Source organism: Molothrus aeneus, chromosome 25 (assembly GCF_037042795.1).
Source record: "Molothrus aeneus isolate 106 chromosome 25, BPBGC_Maene_1.0, whole genome shotgun sequence".
Lineage (NCBI taxonomy): Eukaryota > Metazoa > Chordata > Aves > Passeriformes > Icteridae > Molothrus > Molothrus aeneus.
The window spans coordinates 5,325,440-5,346,462 of record NC_089670.1 but is presented as its reverse complement, the minus strand read 5'-3'; the positions used below and the strand labels follow the sequence as shown (position 1 = coordinate 5,346,462).

The window sequence follows — 21,023 nt, the reverse complement described above, 5'->3', positions numbered from 1 at the left end:
GCATCTGGGATTCAGGAATATAATAAATATCCTAAAAATAATTTTCATGAGCAGTTTTGGAGACTGTCAGTTCACTTTTTGCTCCATTAGAGCTCAGCTGTACAACTCCGTGTGTTTAGCACATGTCATCATGAAAAAACACATTTTTAAGTTTGTTAAAGCAATTCTCACTTGAGTTGTCAGATGGTGGCACCAATCATGCATACAAGCCATGGGAACAAGTTCAGGCTCCACCACAGACATTCTGCTTCACAACGTTTTCTGTTCCACTTGAACACCTACTCCTAGGAGGTGTTACAAGATGTCTTCAAAGCTGAAGGCATGTGCCACTCACACAGTGCTTTAAATACTCAGCAACAGGGCAGGGGCCTCAAAATGACAAACAAGGACAAGCCCCAGGCTTGACAGATTGAAATGGACAATGTTGCTGGTCTGTCTAAAAAGATTTGGCTATTTGAGGAAAATAAACAATTTCATCCAGCATTTCCCAATGTAGAAAATGGAAACAAATGCAGTCCACTCCAAAAGAAAGTATTCTCCTTTCCTACTTTCTCTTCCAAGGGCCAAAGCATCCAAAAGCCACACTTATTTCCAAGTGTATATTAATTATTCCAGTCACTGGTGCTTGCCCAGCCTGGGAGATAAGTGCCACTGCAGGACCAGCAAAGGAAATGAAAGAGCAAGAACAGCTGGGGGATAAAGCTGCAGATAAGAACTGTGTATCAAACTGCTGCAGTATCAGTCTCCTGATCTACCTTCAAATGCAGAACACACACAAGTCACCCACTCATTTTCATTTTAAATCTAACACAATTTTCAGAGAAAACTGGAAATTATAGAGCTCAAAGGCAGCTTTCCTAGCTAAATGAAGCAAGTAAAACATAAAACACTTGGACCTAGTGCCTCTTTTCACTAGTGCCCCAGTGAAACAGAGAGCTACACAAATGCTCCATTTCTAAGGCTGCAAGACTGGGCCGAGAAAGAACAAATGCATTCCCTTGGTCACCTTCCTATGTAAATATTCTATTTCCAAGTCTCAGCTTCAACTCCCTGGCTAGGACCCATCCCACTAGCACTGAAAAAAGTAAGGGCAGGGGGAAGAAGGGAAAAAGGCTTATCCTCTGCTATACTGTGTTAATGAAGAGTAGCTGCTCAGACCTTAACTAACACAGCAAAGAATTCATCCAGACTCCTGTGTGAGTTTTGTAATCCACATCAAATCCCACAGTGTGGTTATCTTTAGTCCAGCCACCTCGAGGTCAGCTTGGCTGTAGCTAAAGAAGATCCAGTCCCTTCTCTTGACCACACAATGCAGACAAACCCATGGACCTGACAGACACCTCAGGTGTCACTGCTGCAACAACCCTCTGCTGTCACACCTAGGACATTCAGGACAGAAAGGACATTCTGCAATTCAGCACCACAGACCAGAAGAAAGGTGATGCCACAAAGACACATAGGAAAAACTCAAAACTCATCTCCACTTGGTTTGTTGTTTCTAAGTCATTTGTTGTTACGGTTGTAAAATTAGCTTTGATTCTTCAAACCTTTTAAAATGCATATAAATAGAATTATTAAAAATTTAGCAAAGGTCGTAATTCAGGGATAAAGAGCAAATATGGAAATCTGCCATCTCTAGTACAATAGCTTATAATACAATACTTCAGTCTCACAGCAGTTGTGAAAATGTCCAAACATTATCTTTAGTAGTTCTTCTAGTTTAGATTTCAACTGTAAAATTAATCAAGATTGGTAAATTAAAGCACCTTTTTTGCTCAATTTGAGATTATAAGATTTATTTGCTCCAGTGTGGTTAGGGCACTAATGCCTGATTTTCTTACATTTTCATAAAATAGGATTAGTTTAGCCCAGCACTTTTTTCCTGAAGTTCAGGCTTTAGTATTTGACTTATGGTATGAAGCCCTTGGCAATTTTAAAGCACAAGGGATTTTATCAAGGGGTCATATAGTTCACTCCTTGTGAGGCTGAGCTCTACACAGAAAAACTGGATTTCTTATCTTCCCTTGCTTATTTGGATCCTTATTAGTTATAGAGAGAAATCAGAAAAGTCTGAGTATCATTACAAACAAGATCCCTCCTCCAGCAATTAGCAGGACTCCACACATAAACTGGAAATCTATGAATACACTCCCAATCCTTAATACATGCCACTAAAAATCATAATCCTTCTTTTCTTCCCTCAAGCTGCAATCAAGCTTTTACCATTTTAATTTAACACAATTAAATCAAAGTTAGTTCATTAACACCCAGGATGTCCAAGAGTAACAGATGTTATTGATCTGAAATTCTCACACAATCCCTAATCACAATAGTTAACACAACAGAGATGTCACCTGACCGAAGAGGGGAGGCAGCATTTTTGTGTTGCCAGTAAATAAAAACAAAAGCACGTCATGTTGGTTGCAGTTTGACAAGCAGGTTGAACAAAGCAGATAAATAATTTATCAAGCCAAAATGTGATTTGCTGCTATGCCTGAGCTAACACTTGTCTGTCATGCCTGGCGTATCACAAGCTGGACCTTGCAGAGAGGCTGTAACAACTCCTCCATTAAACTGGCAAAGGCAGCTGAGCTTCAAATTAGCACCATCTCCCTGGTTATCAGAGAATGCAACATGTGCTAAGGCACTATCACAAAATCAGCTGAGCTGACCACTAGCTATAGTCAGTGTTTGTTCAACACTCAGAACTCCTGCAGCCTTCAGGCAGCTCACAGAGCTCAACTTTCTCTGCTTTCAGGGACAAGTTTAAATAATCATCATAAAAACCTTCTGAATAAAAATAAAGATGTCATATTTAAGGTGGAATGTGTTTACTCCTTGCTTGCAAAGACCACTTTACACCTTCAGACTGGAATACTCCATAGCTATGTCACCTGCACAGAAATACCTTCAGCAACACGATCTTCATCTAAGCAGGTCCAAGCTCTTCTACAAATACAGAACACACACTTTGTTAAGATCACCTATTTCCTTCCCACACACTTCATCCTAATGCCTACAGAAGTTGGCTAAGGGAACATAACCCACCTTCAGATTACTTTCATACATAAGAGGAACAGTATTTGAGAAGTTTGCACTCAAACCAGGCCTTGAACACTTTGGCAGATCAGAAGAATGCAGCCCCTTATGGCAGCATCTCTTTTTGACACAGATCTCCAGCTGCCAGGCTGCCAAATCAACCACATTTCACATAATTGTGCTTGGTTTTATGTCTCTGTAGTGTTCTGACAGTTTTGCCATCTTAGACTGCAATATTGATCACATATTGATGGCAATTATCATCTTAATTCAAGGCCAGCAGCCAGGGAACATGACCTAAGCACACCTGTACAAATCAACCATCACACACAGCAGAGCTGCCACTCACAGCTAAGTCACAGAATAATGGAGCTTGGAAGGGCCTCTGGAAGACACCCAATTCACCCTCCTGCTCAAAGCAGTCTAATTAGATTAGAGTGCTCAGGGACTTGTCTGGGTATCTCCAAGAATGGGGATTCCACAACTTTTCTGGGCAACCTATTCTAATATTCGACCTATTTCACTATAAAGCACATAGTGCTTGCAATTTGGCTGAATCATTAATTCAGAAAATTGTTTCTCACATATTAAAATCATCAAGACCACATGGAGTCCCATCCCATTACAATGAATGGGAAATGATGGAGGAGTGTGTAAAGAAGGGAGAGGAAGGATGAATGTGAAGACAGCTTCACTCAAACCAGGAAAAAACTGGCACATCTCTTCAGCAAGCCTTGAATTTCTGTTCTCTAGGACAGACACCATGACACAACAGCCAATGCAGGTGAAGACACAGAGGAGGGAGAGGAAAGAGCAGTAGGGAGACAGTGCTCCCCTCATTTATCATCTTCCTGCCTCTATTTGAAACTGTTCCACTCTATCCTGACATAGAAAAATGGTTTTCATGCAGGAACTGAAAATGCCACCTCAGCATCAACTGTTAGCAAACACTCAATTCTCTTAAGGGCTGGCAAAGAAAATAAGTGTGGTGACAAACACTCATGTGGACAGAACCTGTGGCGACTGTCAAGTGTATGATCGGAAAGGGAAAAGTAATCTTGACTTGGCTGAACCAAATTGTGAAGTGATCAAAATCCTATCAAGGAAATCTTCTTTTGGCACATAAGGAAGCTGGTTTGTGTATCACACAAAAGCAAAAACCTCAAAATTCAAGATGATGACCTTCTACTTAAAACACCACCTGGACAGTTTTGAGTCATAAAAACAATCTCTAAGCACCCCTGAATTAATTATGATGACATCTACTGGGAACAGTAGATTATTCACTTCTTTAGAAAAACACTTTCCAGCTATGCCCCAACCCTATGACAGAAGGAGAAAGAGGAAATGAAGCAGTAGTTTATAGTTTAAAAACAAAACAATTCTAAAATTTAAGATATTAATTAATATGTTTAGTGCTCCTGCATTAACCACACAGAAACAGTTCTCAGAGCACCACAGCAGTAGAGAAATTACAATGAGATGACAAAGAATGGTGATTTTTCTTCTCTTTTCTCCCCCTGGCTCCTGCCAAACCATCAGCACGTATTAATGTGCTTTAGATCTGGATATCTAGCATGAAGGCTGATAGTTTTGGGGGACATAAAACCTGAATAACAAATACTGGGACTGAATCTAACTCCTCCCAACTTCAATATATATAGCAAAAAAAAAAAAAAAAAAAGCGAAGACTGTAAAGGCATCAGGACAACTGCAAACTGTTCAACATGAAAAAACAGTAAATCAAGATTTCAAGTAGGAATCCCTCAGCTTCCTTATTTTACTTTTTGAAGTAACAGGAATGGCCACCTTCACCTCTCCCAGCAGGACCCCAGTCACCAACAAGCTCCTGTGAAGCAACAGGAGAAGCATGAAGCTGGAGAGCTGCAGCACTGTCAGAAGGAAGCAGCAATCTTGCCTTTCTTTGGAAAGGCTCAGCCAGTAGTATTTAGAGTATGTGAAGTTTAGAGAAAGCTGTCAGTGAGCATCTCCTGAGAGGCAGTACCACACACTGCTACAGAAGCACTAGGCAGAGGGTAGGGGACACGCTGTCCTGCCAGGGTTACAGAAACCATAGAAGCAGCTTTTACCATGCAGTGCCCACAAGAAAAAAAAAAAAAAAAGAGGCCAAGCACTTTTCCTCTTCACTCAGCTGTTTTACAATTGCAAGCCAAAGGTCAACTATCTTCACTCACTTTTGGAAACCAGCCACAAGATTACTAACAACCAGCTTAATGGCTCCGGTTCAAGTGCTGTTCAATCAGGTCCTGAATCTGTGGGTAGGCAGCAGTAATGGCACATGACATCATAGGCAAGTTATCTGCTGAGGTCAGAACAGCCAGACTGGGCATCTCTGCCTTCTCTCCCCACAGGGAGAAACATGGTTTTCCAAGGACTGGAAGTTAAACTGTTAGAGATTTTGTTCTTGGCTTGTGTGACACATTTTGCTACAAATCAATGCTCTGCCACCCTGTAACAGCCAGACTGGTCCTCTGGAGTGCATCACCACAGGTGTCTCACAGTTAAAAGGCTTCACTATGCATGAAGTAACACAGGCCCTCAGCAAGGGACACTGAAGGGTGCAGGTGCATTCACCATGGCACAAGTTTATTCCTCTTCCCAACTCCTTTGAGGACAGGAGGACTGACCTGCTTAATGAAAGCCATCACACAGGGCACATGACTGGGACAGCCTAAGATTTCTCAGTCATGAGCAGAGCTCTAAGAAACAGATCTGGCATTTTGGGTGGAAATTAATTTCCACAACCACAAACACATTTGAAGTGAAACAGATTTTTCAAAGCAACAAAGTGCCACAGAAGTTTGTCAGTATGGGTAAAGTGGAACAGTTCTAACTCCTTTGGATTTATTTGTCTGAAATTCACCAGCTTTACACATGAATCTCACCACACTGCATAGAGCTCAGTTCAACTATGTGCTGAAGGATTCCTGAAAGTCCTGATGCTTCTGCTGACTTTAGTGATAATCTTGAGCAATTTACCATTTCTATGGCTCAGTTTATGCATCAATGAGGTAAACATGTAAAATCTGTGAGCATTTTCATATGAATATGAGCTGAAAAGAAAGGAAATACAGATGAAGAATTGTGCATAAATGTTTTGAGGAAGTGTTCAGCTGAGGTTTAGGGTAAAGTAGGAAAATCCTTTGTATTCTAGGAAAAATATAATTATTAATGCAGTGTAACAGTATACATATGTTTCTATTTGTATGAAAAAATTTGTATCAATGGGATGACATCAAGTAGACAGACTCAAGAACACCTTACTATCAGCCACTATGAACAGATCTAAGACTTTTCACATAGACTAACCTTCAAAAACACTAAAAAATGTATTTTTCCTTTACTCCTTAGAGAACATATTTTTAAACAAATGAAAATTTTATTGTATTTTTTCATGTACTTAAATAAACTTCTACCCCATACTAAATGAAAATAGCTGAGAATACAGTTTACAATATACTACATTTCATTAAACTTCATTTTTCCTTCCTGTTCAGCATTTTCTAAAAGCTGACTTCAGCTATGCTCCACTTCAAATACACTGTAAAAGTTGAGGGCAGCTAGTAGTAACCCAAAATAGAAGAACATAGTTCAGGTTAAAAAAAAAAAAAAAAAAGCAAGGTTATCACTAAAGGTTTCCAAAATTCTGACAATCTCAAACATTTAAAAATAGCCCTGGGAAATATCCTGGTAATTTACACACACAGTGGCACTGAGGTGTACAGGTCTAACAGGAGTTTTTAGGCCAATTATGGGGCAGGGATGTGTAGGACATACACAGATGCAATCATTTTATAAGTTAAAATCTCAAAGCATGATATGCTTTAGCAAGCTTTATCTGTTTATTGCCTCACACTTTTAACAAAGCCACAGTTGAAATATCAGCTATAAAAGATACATAGTAGGTTTACACATAAAGGTTATTTTTTCTAGCTTATTTTAAAATAGGAGTTAAAATCAAGCCCTTTCCTGGCAAAAGTGTTAAGCAGATGAGTAATCCCACTGAGGTCTGCAGGACTTGATTCGTCAGCATACACACAGTTACAGCCTTACATCTGCAGGAAAAGCACCTCTCAAAACTGCTTCCACTCCAAGCATTTTAGAAAAAAAAGCAGCTTAAAGACACCTTAACACCAAATATATCACACTAGGAAGGTGAAGCCCACCTTTATGGAGAAATAGTGACTATGAATTAATTCCATTAAAGCATTTTGCAATATGGCTGTTACTACTTGGAAGCAACAAAGTTCTGAGCTAGACTTCACCAAGGCCAAATCACTAAGGAGTTTTGTATTTTACTCCCCACCAAAATTAAATGTGTTCTTGTTCTTGTGTCCAGTTTTGTTACAGTTGTAGAAACTCAACTGTTTTTTTCAAATTCCTGTAATATAGCCAAGATGAAACCTAAAAAGCCTTTGATATATTGAAAGAACTATAGACCAAAATTCCTCTAATACACTCCAACATTCACTTACATCTGCACAGATCCATTATATATTCAGCCACAAGCTTATCACTCCAGTTCATCACAACTGAAGATAAAACTCAGCTTCAATATTAGACAGCCTGATGCAAAAAGATTATCTACTGAGAAATAATCCAATCACTGTTCTTTGATATTAGAATCCTTGCAGGAGGCAAAGAAAAGGAATACCAAATTGATCTTGATTACTTCACAGGGCTTCCTCTCATAATCTCTACACTGAATTCCCCTTTATCTTGTACTTCTGCTTATTTGCTGCCGTGTTTATGACTAAGTTTTCAAATATTCCGATCTCAGAAGAGAGATCGAGAGACTTTGGGATACATGCTTAATACTGAAACAAAATAGCCTCTCCTGCTCTCAGAGGTGTGACTGCAATTTAGAAGATCTTGAGGCTCCGTATGAAAAGGAGATGGCATTCTCTGGGGATCCAAAAGAGGGTCAGGTCAGACGGACAGGAAGAGACTCAGAGAGAAACTGAACAGCCCAGGGGTAAAGAGGGAACACCCGAGCCCGAGCCCTTCACTTACCTTAAGGATATCGCCCCGTTTGAAGCTCAGCTCGTCATCCGCGGTGGCTTTGAAGTCGTACTTGGCGATGGCTTCCATGCTGGGGCTGCCGCGCCCGGCGGTGCGGGCGGTGGGCAGGAAGCGCTCCCCGAAGCCTCCGCTCCTCCCGCGGCGGCGGCTCCCGGCTCCGTGCGAGGCGCCGGCCCCGTCTCTCACATACAGGGAGGCCGCGGGACGATCCGCCCTAGGGGAGGGGGAGGAGGAGGAAGAGACGGGCCATTAGGGGAAGTGGCACGGATCGATGGCCGGGGCCGCGCCCAGCGCCGCTCCCTCCGCCCGGCGCGGCGCGGCCGCCGCTTCCTCCCGCTGCCGCTCGCCCGGGCCCGGCTCGCGCGAGTGACGCGTCCCGCGGCCAATGACAGCCCCGGCGCTGCCGGGGGCGGGAGCGGCACCGCCACCGGCCCGCCGGGAGCCGCTGCCGCTCCTCGCCCCGGGGCGTCCCGCGGCGAAGCCCCGCCGGGGGGGCCCTACCCGCTCCCGCCTCTCCCGGGGATCTCTCCCGCTCCTCACAGCGGGAATTACAGCGATGTAACGGGGAGAGGACGTGGCCAGCCGGCCCCCCGAGGAGAGCCCCGGGCTCGGCACCACGGGACCGGCACAGCCCGCGGCAGGCGAGGGGATGCGCTCCGCTGCCCACCGGCTGCCCTGGGAAAGACCCGTCTGGAAATGCCCGCACCGATGGTTTGGGTTCTGCCACTCATACAGCTCATGTCGATTTAAATACAAGCTAGACAAAGCAGAGTGCTATTGGGTTGTTGGAATGGAAATGCCTATCAGAAGGTGTCCTCAAATAATATGACACAGGAATAAAAGTTTGGGCTAACTCTAAGTAAAAGCAACCATCCTGAAATTCTGGTGCTTTGAGCAGCAGAACACGTTAAAAAATCTTTGCAATTCAGTGTGACAATCAGCAAGTTTGTGTCTCTTACTGGCTCAGAGAAGACATTAAATCAAACCTGGCAAGTCATATACACACACTGAAACCACTGAAAAGGCTTAAATCCTACCCTCAGGTTTGAATAGGAATGATTTTCTATAACCCAACTACACTTGATAGCACAGAAGCTAAATAATCAGAAAAAAATCACCAAAACACAAGAAAGACAGTCTCTAAGTTAAAACCCACCATGAATACCCCCTTGAAGAGCTAACAGAGAGCTGGCACTTGTCAATGACAATTCAAGACCGAAGAGATCTGACAAACACTGGTGAACCCACGCACCTGCTAATTCAGGCTCTGTGGTTGAGGCCCAGAAAGAGCCCTGCTGCATGCAAAGGCAGCAGATGGCAACAGCAATTCTTCATTTCAGAGAAAAACCTGCCTTACATAAATGCAGTTCAGCAATTAACATGCTTATATTCCATGAGCCCCATGTTTGCCCAACCTTCAGCTCCCTGTAGAGAATAATGAAACTTGAGGCAAACACTGGAACTGAGATTCTATCACAGGAATCTGGCAGAATGAGAGGAGGTATTTACAGGATTCACCTTGATTTTAAAAAAACCAGCTTAGCAGGGTCCTCACATGGACAGAGCTTTGGGATTTCTCTGGTCTTCCTACACAGCACTACTGAAACATCAGCAAGGTTGAAAACAGAGTCACCTGTCACAAAGACCCCAACAGAACAATCTCCCTGTGCTACCATAACCGATGGAAATGAATGTACTGGATCCAAGCTTCAACCAACACACATAATGAGATCCATAAAGTGGATTAACTACATCTTAACTACATTTTGGTAATTATGAAAGACTTAATTTTAGTCTCAAGGCTGATTAAAAACCTTTTTTCTGATGTGAGTCTTTCACATCATACCAGCACACTCATCCAAACAGCAATAATTACTTCCCTTCACCAGAAGGATTTTCTTTTTGCTGCTTCTACTGTGTTGTGTTCACCACCTCCTCACCTTTCCAACCTGGCCTCTTGGGGTTTGTCAACTGATGGTACTGATAATTTTCTGCTATTATAGCACCATTAAAGGGCAACATGAATGACAATGTATGAAGCAATGGAAAATGCAAACTGCTCAATGCTTGTTGTCTACCTGTCCTGTATCTTTTATGGTAAACATCATCTATTTCTAGTCCTTCTTAAAAATTATGGGAAGAAACCTTTGGGTGTTTCTAACACCACCCACTACACCACATGTGAAGATAAACACCTTCAGCCAAGGGAGCATGGCTTGAAAACCCCAAGTTCCAAACCTAAGAATGTAACATCAAATTGCAAACTTAAAGTATACACTAAAGGCTTGAGACACATTTAAAGAAAGAAACTGCTTCAACTTATAAATATGCCTTTTCTGGGGGCACACAAGTATTGCTACCCAGCACTGCACTACCAGCTAATAATTACTTTTTTAACTGAAGGTGTTAAAACACAGCCTTCCTAGAGAAACTGATGCAGCATTTCCAAGAACTATACTGGCATTTCCCTGAGCTCAGTAACAGCACAATGTCGGGAAATTTTCCAGCACAATTCAAGATGAAAGAGATTCATCATGCAATACTCTTTAAACATGCATTTGTACTACTACCACCATCAGATATATTGTCAACATACAAAGGAGTGAAGTTTCCAGGTAACAATTTTAACAGCAGCTGCAGTGTAGAGCAAAACTTTAACCTTCTTGACTTCAGACAAAAGTGTAGCTGAAGTTTAGGCACTAAAGTTACATCTGAAAGAGGGAAAAGCTTTGAAAATATTAAACCAAGGTACTCACACAGCAAATGTCAGGAAAGGTGAAGTCAAGGCATAATTCCCTTAAAGTCTCTTAAGGAAGCATTTTCTGCTTAGAATCTTATTTAATAAGTTCTTACACACATTCAGCTATACTGTTATTAAAACACAAACAAACCAACTGCATGAGTGGGGAAAAAAGCACAGCTGTAGCTGCTTCAGGTAGAGAGCAGTGCAACAGGACACCTCACTGCAGTGAGCCCTGTCCACAGACTGCAAATGGACTAAGACTGGTATGGATGAATAACAGTCAATATATGAACAATGGTTACATGTTACAGAAATTATCAGATGATCTTGCTAGAGAAATGACTAAGATTTCTCAAAATATCAATGTTTCTCACTTTGCTGTGACTTGGGTTAAGACTTCCTTTGCTCTCAAAAATACTGGGAGGGGTGAGAGGAAGAAAAGGCAGCAGATGCAGCCAACAGCAAATGCTCATTAGTAGTAGTGCTGCAGCTCAGGATGGAATAAAAGTAATTATAAAGACAAACCTCCCTGTTGTGGCCAACAGGAAACAATTCTCATGTTCACTTCAACAGATATTTCAAAAAGCACACAGGCAAAGGTGAGCTTTTTACATTACTCTTAGAAACAGCATGGTTTTTAAACAAAAGAGAGTGTTCTCATTGTTCTCTTTTGACTGTTTTACAGCTCTTCTGGAAAGTGATACAGGCAGGAATAGAACAACAGACAGTTTAGAAAAGCCAAAGAGAGGCAAGACAGATTCACTGGGAGATTTTGGAAAGAATCAGGTCCTAAACTTCATCAGCTGTTTTAGGACAAAACATTACTGAGGGTGGTAGAAAGAAAAATGTGCGCATACATCATCTGGAAGACATGCAGAAATGCAAGTGTCAGACTCTAGACAAAAGAATAGATAGTTAAAATTGTAAGGGCAGAACACTAATTCAAATTAACCAAATAAGGAAGTATAACATAATAAAGGAACAAAGTAAAATATAAATTATATTATTAACATATAAACCCCAGAACATTCAGGATCACAAATTATCCCCCTAATCCACCAGTTTAAAAATATTCTACTTCCTTCAGCACCAGACAACTCAAGATATCACTCACAAAACTAAACTACAGCACAAAGCCCAGATAATACTTATCAGATCAAAACATTTTATCAGGTAACAAGAAAACTTCACCTCTGCCAGAATGGCGGTTCTTTTTTTTTTTTTTCTTTTTTTTTTTTTTCTTATTTTAAACTGTCTAAAACTGCTTTAAATGTTACAAGCTTAGCTGGTACTATGAAATACTCAAAATACTGTATGACAATCAAACTAAGAGATGATAACAACTCAAAGGTCTTTTTATGGCACAAATTCTCAATATCCAAAGTTGGCACAGAAATGGATTACAAACAACATTGTGTTTGAAGATTGATTTACCATCTGTGGTCCTTCAGATTTTGTCCCTTGACCCCGGGAATTTAACAGTTTTTGAAACAAAGAATTAACTTCCCTGAGCACCGTATCTGTGAATTGCTCTTGCAGTTACTTATTGTGCTACAGAATAGTTTTCACTGTAGGTTATAAAAGAGGTGTCTGAGTCAGATGTTGTGGGAGTTAACAAGGCCGCATCCTTGTCTTCTACAGATTATTTGAAACTATATTGGCAAGTCAAACCTTATCCCACAAAACCAGCACTGGTTCTCAAGAAGGAAGTTCAGAAGAGAAGGAAGAGGCCAAGAGAAAAACGTCCTTCTCCGCCACAGAAACTCACGATTGAAGCATGACCCCAAATGTGTTTGGAGACAGGGCGGCAGGGATGTTATCCTGCCTACAGGGCACTCGCAGCCTTTCAGCCTTTGGAAGCGGCCTTAAGTTATGGAGCTCTTTTTGGGGAATACAAAAGATAAGCCCAAGAACCCGGAGCAGCCAGCACTCCCCAGCCGCAGGGCAGAGAGAAAAGCGACCCCCGCCCGGTGTTCGCTGTACGTGAGCCGGGAATCTCGCCGAGCAGATGACGGACGCCTCCTGAGCCCAGAGCTTATTTCAACCACCCCCCCCACCGGCAGAGCCTGCATCCTCTCCACCCCCTGGGCAGGCCGGGGCCCGGCGGGACACGGGCCCGGCGCCGAGGCGAGTCCTGCGGAGCGTAGCGAGGAGACCGGAACACCACGGGGCCCAGGCCGCGACACCGGGGGCTCAGCGTGCGCCCTCCCCGCTCCCCGCTCCGATACGGCACGGCCCCCGGCGGCCCTCCGCACGCTCGGACTCACCGCGCAACGCTGGGCGCTCCCGCCGCCTGCCCGGCCCCGCGCGGCCCGGCCCGGCCGCCGCTCCAGCGCCGCCTCAGCCGCCGCTCCGGCTTCGGCCCCGGCCCGGCCCCCCGCCCGCCGCGCCGCCGGTCCCGCAGCAAGTCTCGCGAGAGCCGCCCTGTCAGCGCTCACCGCCCCGTCGGGAGCGCGGGCACGCCCCGCGCATGCGCAGCACCGCGCCGACCTACCCTGCCCCAGCCCCGGGCGGCCGCCCCGGGAACGGCGGGGTTCGGGTCGAAGCGGGAAGGGATAGGAGAGGCAGCACCCGAGCAGCAGGGTCCGGGCCAAATACCTGAAAGGAGGGTGTAGCCAGATGGGGGTCGGGCAACTAGCCATAGGACAAAAGGGCAAAGTGAAAGGTGCGCCAGGGAGGCTCTGGTTGTACATCAGGAAGAATTTTCCACCGGCGTGGTTCTTAACCACTGCAACGGGCTGGCCTGGAGGTGCTGGAGGCACCGTCCCTGCAGGTGTTTAAGGAAAGACTGAACGTGGCACTCGGTGCCATGGTCTGGTTGACATCGTGGTGTTGGATCATAGGTTGGCCTCGCTGGTCTCCGAGGTCTTTTCCAACCAAATTGACTCTGATACTGCTATCGAGGCTCTGTCTCCTCCTCAGCGTCTGGAGGAGAAATCACGCTGGCTTTGTGCTCAATACATGCCTAATTTGTCAGTGTCTCCACTTGTCTGTCAGACAGAGCCATCTACCACACCATGGAGCCAGCAGGGAGGAATTGATTGAGAAATTCTCTAACCAGCAGAGATACACCCCAGCTTGTCCAGGCAGTGTTTGAGCAGACACCGAGGGGTGCAGAGCTGCTCACCGAGCTCAGAGCAAAGAACACACCTGGTCAGCCGTTACTTGACAACTGCCACCTCTCCTGAGGAGTGATTAAGGCACCCGTGCTGTAGGAACAAATAGTTTAATCACACATGGCAATTACAGCATCCACAGAGGCCAAAATTCAAATTGCACAGGCAACTAATGTCAGGGTTTGCATGGATGACCGTCCTGACATTCTTTTAGCTTGAAAATACTTTTAATTATAGAGTAAAGCAGTTGCTCAGGTAAAGGTCAGGCCTCAGTCCTTTGATAAAGGCAAAAATAAAAAGCTTTCCTCTGGCTTTAGAAAGGAAAGGTGATTTCTGAACATGAAAATTCTTTCTAGCACTGTACTCCCACCCCTTGAAGGGATAGTTGCTACAGGGTTATTTTATCCATCCCCACTCCCCACCTCCAGAAAGATGCCAAGACTGGAAGTGGGCACTTGAAGTGGGCACAACCACAGTGTCCAGACATCAACTGCAGGGCCCACAGCTGGGCTCGTGTAAATTTAGGATTGTTGTGGACCAAAGTCTACAATTTAGGCACAGGTGACTGATATTTTGTTGTATGACAGAGATGCACCTTTTCAGCCTCCAATTAAACCCTCTTTTTAAAAATAAACCATGACACTGGTTGCTCTCCTCAGCTGGAATCTGCCAGGGGGGTTATGGTTACATCCATACCAAGACCAGAGTACCATCAGAATATTTACCACAACCTCAGACAATCCAGCTTATAAATTGTGTTCTGCAAATGTTGCCTGCTAACATTCTCATTATAAATGCATAAGCAGCTTGATAAAGACTGGATTAAATTTGAGCTTTAAACCCTTGGCAAGTTCATTTTCTCATCCTCACAACATTGTCTTTAAGGGGTTTTAACCTATTCCCAGGTTTTGGGAGAAGATGTGAGTTCTTCCCATACTTCATTCAAAACATTGGAAAGGGTGGAGAAAAGGAGCTTTAGGAGCTGAAATGTTACAAATGTCTCAGACATTCTTTCTGAGGATGCAGAAATGATTCATTTAGAAGTGACTCCAAGACTGATGAAACCAGAGCTGGATTCCAAGGTCGCTCAAGTCCCCAGTACTTGTTCCTAGAACAATCCTACAGAATCTCGTGTTTCATGTATGCCCTCAAGACGGGGATTCAGAAGTTCATAGTAAGTTTCTGTAAGTCAAATAAGTTCTCAAAGAAGTTATAGGAGCTACTTTTAGCTGGACTTGAAAAGCCAGCTATGGCCAACAGCTGCCAGTTGAATGACAGCTACTTTATGGGGCTGCAGCTGCCTGACTGTAAAAGGGCAGTCCTAGAAAATCAAACAAGCAACAAATTTCAGAAATAGCAGAGATTAGAGTGTTACAGAAAGATATTCCTGACTGAGGAATTGCTGAGATGTACTTGCTTGCAAACAAATCCATGTAGAATGTTCCCCCAGCTTGCAAACAAGTTAATACTTTATAGAAACACAAAGCTTATTGTGCAATACTGTGCAGCCTTGCTACAGCAAAAGCCAAAATCCTGACATAGCTGTGAGCAAGGGTGAAAAAGGCAACAGAGACATTGTTTTGCTAAAGATTCAAATTTTTTTTTTTTTTGCAGTCTAGGAATAGCTTGAATTTTCTATGACAGTTGATGATGATAAAATATAATCCAAGATTAGCTCTGAGTATTTTAAGAAGGTAAGAAAAATCCTTGTGTCTGACATTTCTTTTGGATACCTTTTTAAACTTCTCAGAGCAGTCTGGGGAAATAAATGTATGGGTTTTGCTATCAATAGATCAGAGGAATATTTGTTAAAATGGGTCAAGCAGCCACTAAAGGTTTAAAATTGCTGCTTGGAATAGTTGTATTAATGCCATGCTCCTAAGGCTGTTTGTTGTTCTCCTCAGACATGAGGATCTGTCATCATCATGAACTACAATACACTTGACAATTTAAGGAACTTTGTGTTTGTTGCAGTGGTTTTTTTAAAGGCATCTGGCACAATAATTGTAATGAAATACATTTATAACATGCACCTTTCTTCCTCTGACGCATTTCCTGCTTTCAAAGAATTGTAGTGTTTTTTTTAAAAAAGCAAACCCTTGATTAGCTCAGCACATCTGAAGATGCTCCAAATTTCACACTGTGATTCTGCATTGTAGTGCTGCAGTTTGTATAGGGTAACACTCTGTGTATAAGTTGGATCTAAGCAGCCTGATCTAAGCAGGACACAAAGCTTGCTCACACGGAAAGTCAGACATTGTGCCACAGGGAACGTGCAATAGATGTAGACAGGCTCCGATCAATTTTCTTCAGCGCAGTTGAAAATTTACTGCCACGAGCCTGCTCTGACAGCTGTGGGGGACTGCCTGGATATTCACCTCTGTCTGAGATGTGCAGGGATCCAGTGGGTGCGGCACAGGGGGGAATGACAGGAATGTAGGCACAGCGTGGAGGGAATGGGGAATGCTGGCAATGGGACTGTTGAGATTTATTGCATTAATATTACCTTCTTGCCTTTTGCTTCCCACATCAACCCATGTCAGCCTCAGTGTGATAATCAAACCAGGGACATTAGCCATAAAATCCAAAACTACTCCATTTACTACATATTTGGGTCTGTCTTGGAACAAAGTTGCTTCAAACATGACTGATGCAACCAAAGAGCAACAAATATAACCTGCTCTAGGAAGATGCTGAATACCCTGAGAAAAACCGAACACTGAGGTTCTAAAGTCAGACCATAGACGGAAACAAAACTGCAGGTACCACATACAGACAGAACTGGCAACAAACTCACTTTTTTTGTCAGCTCATATTAAAATGGACACCAAGGAGGAGAGTCTACAAGACTTAAATGCTATTAGTAGAGTTTCTCTAAAACCTTAATTCAAGATTTAGATTTCTGGTCTATAGGATTTCCCCACATGCCCATATTTGGAACATTGGGTGACAGGACTAATTAGGGAATCAGACAGCAAAGCTAGGGAAAAAACCTTGTCCAAATGTGTTTTCTGGGTCTGTTCTTCAGAGAGCAGGATAATGAATGAATTGGGTAACTACTTTGCTGTATATTGGTGAGTTGGTCTCATTTTGATTTGCAGCTTTAGGTTAGTGCTAAAGGCAACAAAATCAAAGGGATGGAATAGATGTATGATAACATATAATAGAAGTGTACACATACAAATATATAGATATCCATATTCTGCAAACCGGGAAGCAGAGGCATAGAGGGCTTGCCCAAAGCCATACAATAAACTAACACCAGTGTTCAGCAGCATTAGGAACAGAATTGGCAGTTTTTAACTTCTGAGCCAGCTGAAACCCTCCTCATGTTCTGCCCTGGCTTCTCACACACACCCTGAACTGTTATCACAACTGTCTGTCTCTGTAAATCTGCCCAAGTGCAATCAATAAGTGTTGCTGCTTGTGACCCAGACAGAACAGCTGATCTGCCAGAACAGCTTCACAATTTTACTCATTACAGATCTCAAGAGCACTTGTGAAGCAGTTTAATCACCATGTGAGACAAACAGGGGCTGTTCTGACTTTTATAGACCAGGAGACCAGAAAACTTAAGCTCAAAACTAGCAGAAAAAAGGTCCAAACCAAAACCACACATGAGTCTTACATTCAAACAGATTTCTTTCCATACCAGCTGTGTTTCTATGGTCACAAAAAAGAAATGACAAGATTTATAAAACTGACTGTGTAGGAAAGGTTGTTCTATCTGGGACCTGCAATAGCTGTCACTGACATTAAGAAATTAAACAATGAAATCAGTTGGCTGGGGTCACCCAGAACTTCTTAAGCTCTGAAAGAGACCTGTAAAAGAGAACCAGATGCAACTATAGTGTGCCATCCCCCTTTCTTTAGTACAAAAGGACTTCTGCTTTCTTCCTACTCCCAATCCAGTCATCTGTCATTTTCAGGACAGCCTGGAATTGTCAGTTCAATTACCTCTCAGTTTGGTGAAAAACAAAGCAGATGCTGCTTATTACAAAAAGGCAGAATTGCTCTCTTTTGTGAAATATATCACTTATTTTTTATAATTAGACACTGAATGACGTGCAAGTCCCTTGTTTATTAAGCAATACACAGGAGCTGGCAAATAATGTAATTCAGCTAAAATGAAATACTATCTTCCCTTCAGCTTTGGTAAAGGTGGTGGTCAACTCAACTACTCCTTTTAATTTTTAACTCAGTCAGGTTTTGTATCAATCTTCCCCTTTCAATTCCTTTTTTCACTATGCACATTATAATTATAGTAATTTCTTAGCATCTGTTATGAAATATGCAGGGGGGAGGGAATCAGACGAACAGCCACTGCCTGTTCTAAACAATACAAAATATTCTTGCTGATTTAATTATATTTAAATTATTTTGCACAACTATTCAGAAACTCTACTTGTCAAATACTGATTAAAATGCAACTTCAATACTTTGTCAGAGAGCTTAACTAAAAACAAAGACAAAGAAAGGTTTGGGGGTTTTTTTTGCATACAATACCTGCTTTAAAGTGATCCTAGTGAAATTCTCATGTCTGCTCTCCACAGCAGCCACCCTGGTGAGGACTGACTGAAAGGCACATGCAGGGAGGTCAAATAGTTCCGTGGATGTGCCGGGCTCCTCAAGCTGCTCCAGGCGGAAGCTCACGGCAAGCTGAGCCCTGGCTCTGCCCATGTGCTGCGGCCCCAGGGGGAGCCGGCAGATCCCTCCGGCAGATCCCTGCGCTCACACGTGGGAGCATGCAATGAAGGTTTTGCAGACTACCCACATAGGTTTGAGTTATTTCATTTCTATGAGCTCACTTCCACCAAAATTATATAGGAGGCCTTTACATGGTGTAACAACTCCAAGAAATATAAGGATGTGGAGGAAAAAAGCACTCAAGGAATAGTTTAGAAGCTATTTAGAAGCGAGTATGGGAAGTGATCTTAATTTGCAGGCAAAATTGACTGATTTGTGGTTTCCTCCATACCAAAATACTGCATTGCTATAAACATCCAGAACGAATATTCCCTTGTTTACCATTCATTCACAATTCTGCAATATTAAACAATGGAGAAGATGATGACTTGAGCACTGTGCTGTAGACCAGGTCTTTACAGCAAAGTTCTCAGGTCCAAAAATCACACCAGCTTAGTGCCTCTTGAGTGCTTCACAGCATTTGCCTCGAGTTTCCCTTTGTCACCCTCTCCTAAAATACATGGAAAAAGTGCTCTCTGGACACCTGTCCTATTTCTGAATCTGTAGCAGCACCGGCCAATTCAAGGGTGTCTCTGCTCCTCCAACCTCCCCTGTAATAATGCATTTTGATGTTTTTCATTTATTCTCAGCACTCTGCAAGCACGAGGTCCCTGAGGTGAGCAGTTAGATCAGGTTTACCAAGGAGGAAGTGAAGGCACCAACACGTTAAAGGTGCAGCCTGCCAGTCCCTGTAAGTGAACATTTCACTGACAGAAATTCTACACACAGTGTACTTGTGAGAGAAAACAGAGTTTATTAGGGGCTTGTTTAAGATCCACAGGGAATCCATGTCAGAAGCAAAATAACCCTTATTCCAGATCTCTGTTCAAGATGTATCTTTACTCTGACCTTTTACTTAAAACCTTCAACTAATTAAGTAGATTTTATTGGGTAGAACAATCTAAAGAGGAGCTAATGAGATGCTTGTGCAGCACTAAGCACAACTCATGATTTTGTATTATTGCAATTGAAGTAGGACATTTATCTTCTTTCCCTTCATTGTACCGTCTCTAAACTACACCATCAATTCCCCACATCTACCATTTTGTTTCCTTCTAAGTCACCAAAACCACTTTCAGCATCACTCAGGTGTTTTGGGAGTTTTTTGTTAACTGATTCTAAGGAAGTCTTCTGAGTAACAAGCTCAGAAAATCCAGGAATTCTGTGGCCTTGATTCTCCTCACTGAAATTTAAATTGTATTTAAAAGAGCTGAAATCACACCCGTAGAATCCTGCACTGTGTGTATCCAGGCACTGTCAAAGTAAACTGTCTCAAAGGAGTATGGAGAAGTTCTCAAAATGCTACATTCTTAAACTGCATCTGCATTGAAAACAACGCAGAGCTTAAGCTCTTTGTACAAAATTGCAAACAACTGCACCAGGCTTTGGCATTTGTAGTTTAGCAAGCTAGTCAAGATGAGCTTTGTAACAAAATATCGCACATGGGAACTGCCACATCGCAACTCGGGATAATACAAGCTCTGTAATGAATTAAAGGAATAGAAAAGGAGTTAAAATTGACAGACAGACATCTTTTCAATTTACTACAAATTCAGAAGTCAAGCACCAAATGTCTGCAGGCAGAGGCACAGAAGTGTCTCTGTCTCACACCTCTGACTTCCTTTCCAGATTCTGCAGAGGCATAGATTTCATGTGAAGATTACCGGCTGCCTGGGTTTGTGTGCTCGTCCCTGCCATGGTTTCCTGTGCACCTGGCACCCTGCGGCCGCCTTCACCTCACGGCTCCCAGTCTGCTGGTTCTCTACACCAAAAGTGGCTTTTCAGCGGGACATCTGCAGGTGTCACCCTCCTCTTGCAGGTGTCACCTCCTCCTGCAGCGGAGTCCCCTAAAAGGGACTCACCTTCTCTCTCACCCCCTTCCCTGGGGCACCCACCAAACCCTGTCATTGATGAGGGCATGGAGCCTCGGGCCATGGACCGCCCTCGGGCCCTCTCCATGCCCTCCCGCGTTCCTTTCACCACAAAGTCACTTCACTGCCCCCCACTACCGTCTCCACGACGTCTCCCTAGGAGCCGTGGGGTGACTCTCGCCCTGGGTCTCAGCTCCGCCCGCCGCCCCCTCGGCGCTGCCGCCCCCTCGGCGCTGCCGCCCTTTCCCCTCAGCCTCCCCTCACGGCCGGCCCCGACCTGCTGCCAGGGCGGGCGCCTGGCTTCGCGCGCCACCCGGCCCAGCCAATCAGCGCTCGGCGTGCGGGCGGCCGCGCGGGCTCGCACCAACCAGAGAGCGGCTTCTTGCGGCCGTCCCGAAGCGCCCCCGCGGGCCCCCGGCGCCGGGGCGTCCCGCCTGCCAGTGACCGAGATGGCGGCCCCGGCCC

At 43.7% G+C, this 21,023-nt stretch overlaps 1 protein-coding gene across 1 annotated transcript in view; it reads right to left on the bottom strand.

The window, feature by feature from the left end:
• The window catches only part of GRB2 (growth factor receptor bound protein 2), a 49,932-nt gene extending 36,767 nt beyond the window's left edge, over window positions 1-13,165 (bottom strand). Inside the window, exons 1-2 of the mRNA XM_066565582.1 lie at window positions 13,093-13,165; window positions 8,074-8,296 (exon numbers count right to left, since the gene is read on the bottom strand). Of these exons, the coding sequence (XP_066421679.1) occupies window positions 8,074-8,151 (78 nt within the window). The 5' untranslated portion in view covers window positions 8,152-8,296; window positions 13,093-13,165. The remainder of the gene's footprint in view (window positions 1-8,073; window positions 8,297-13,092) is intronic.
• Window positions 13,166-21,023: the final 7,858 nt, after the last annotated feature.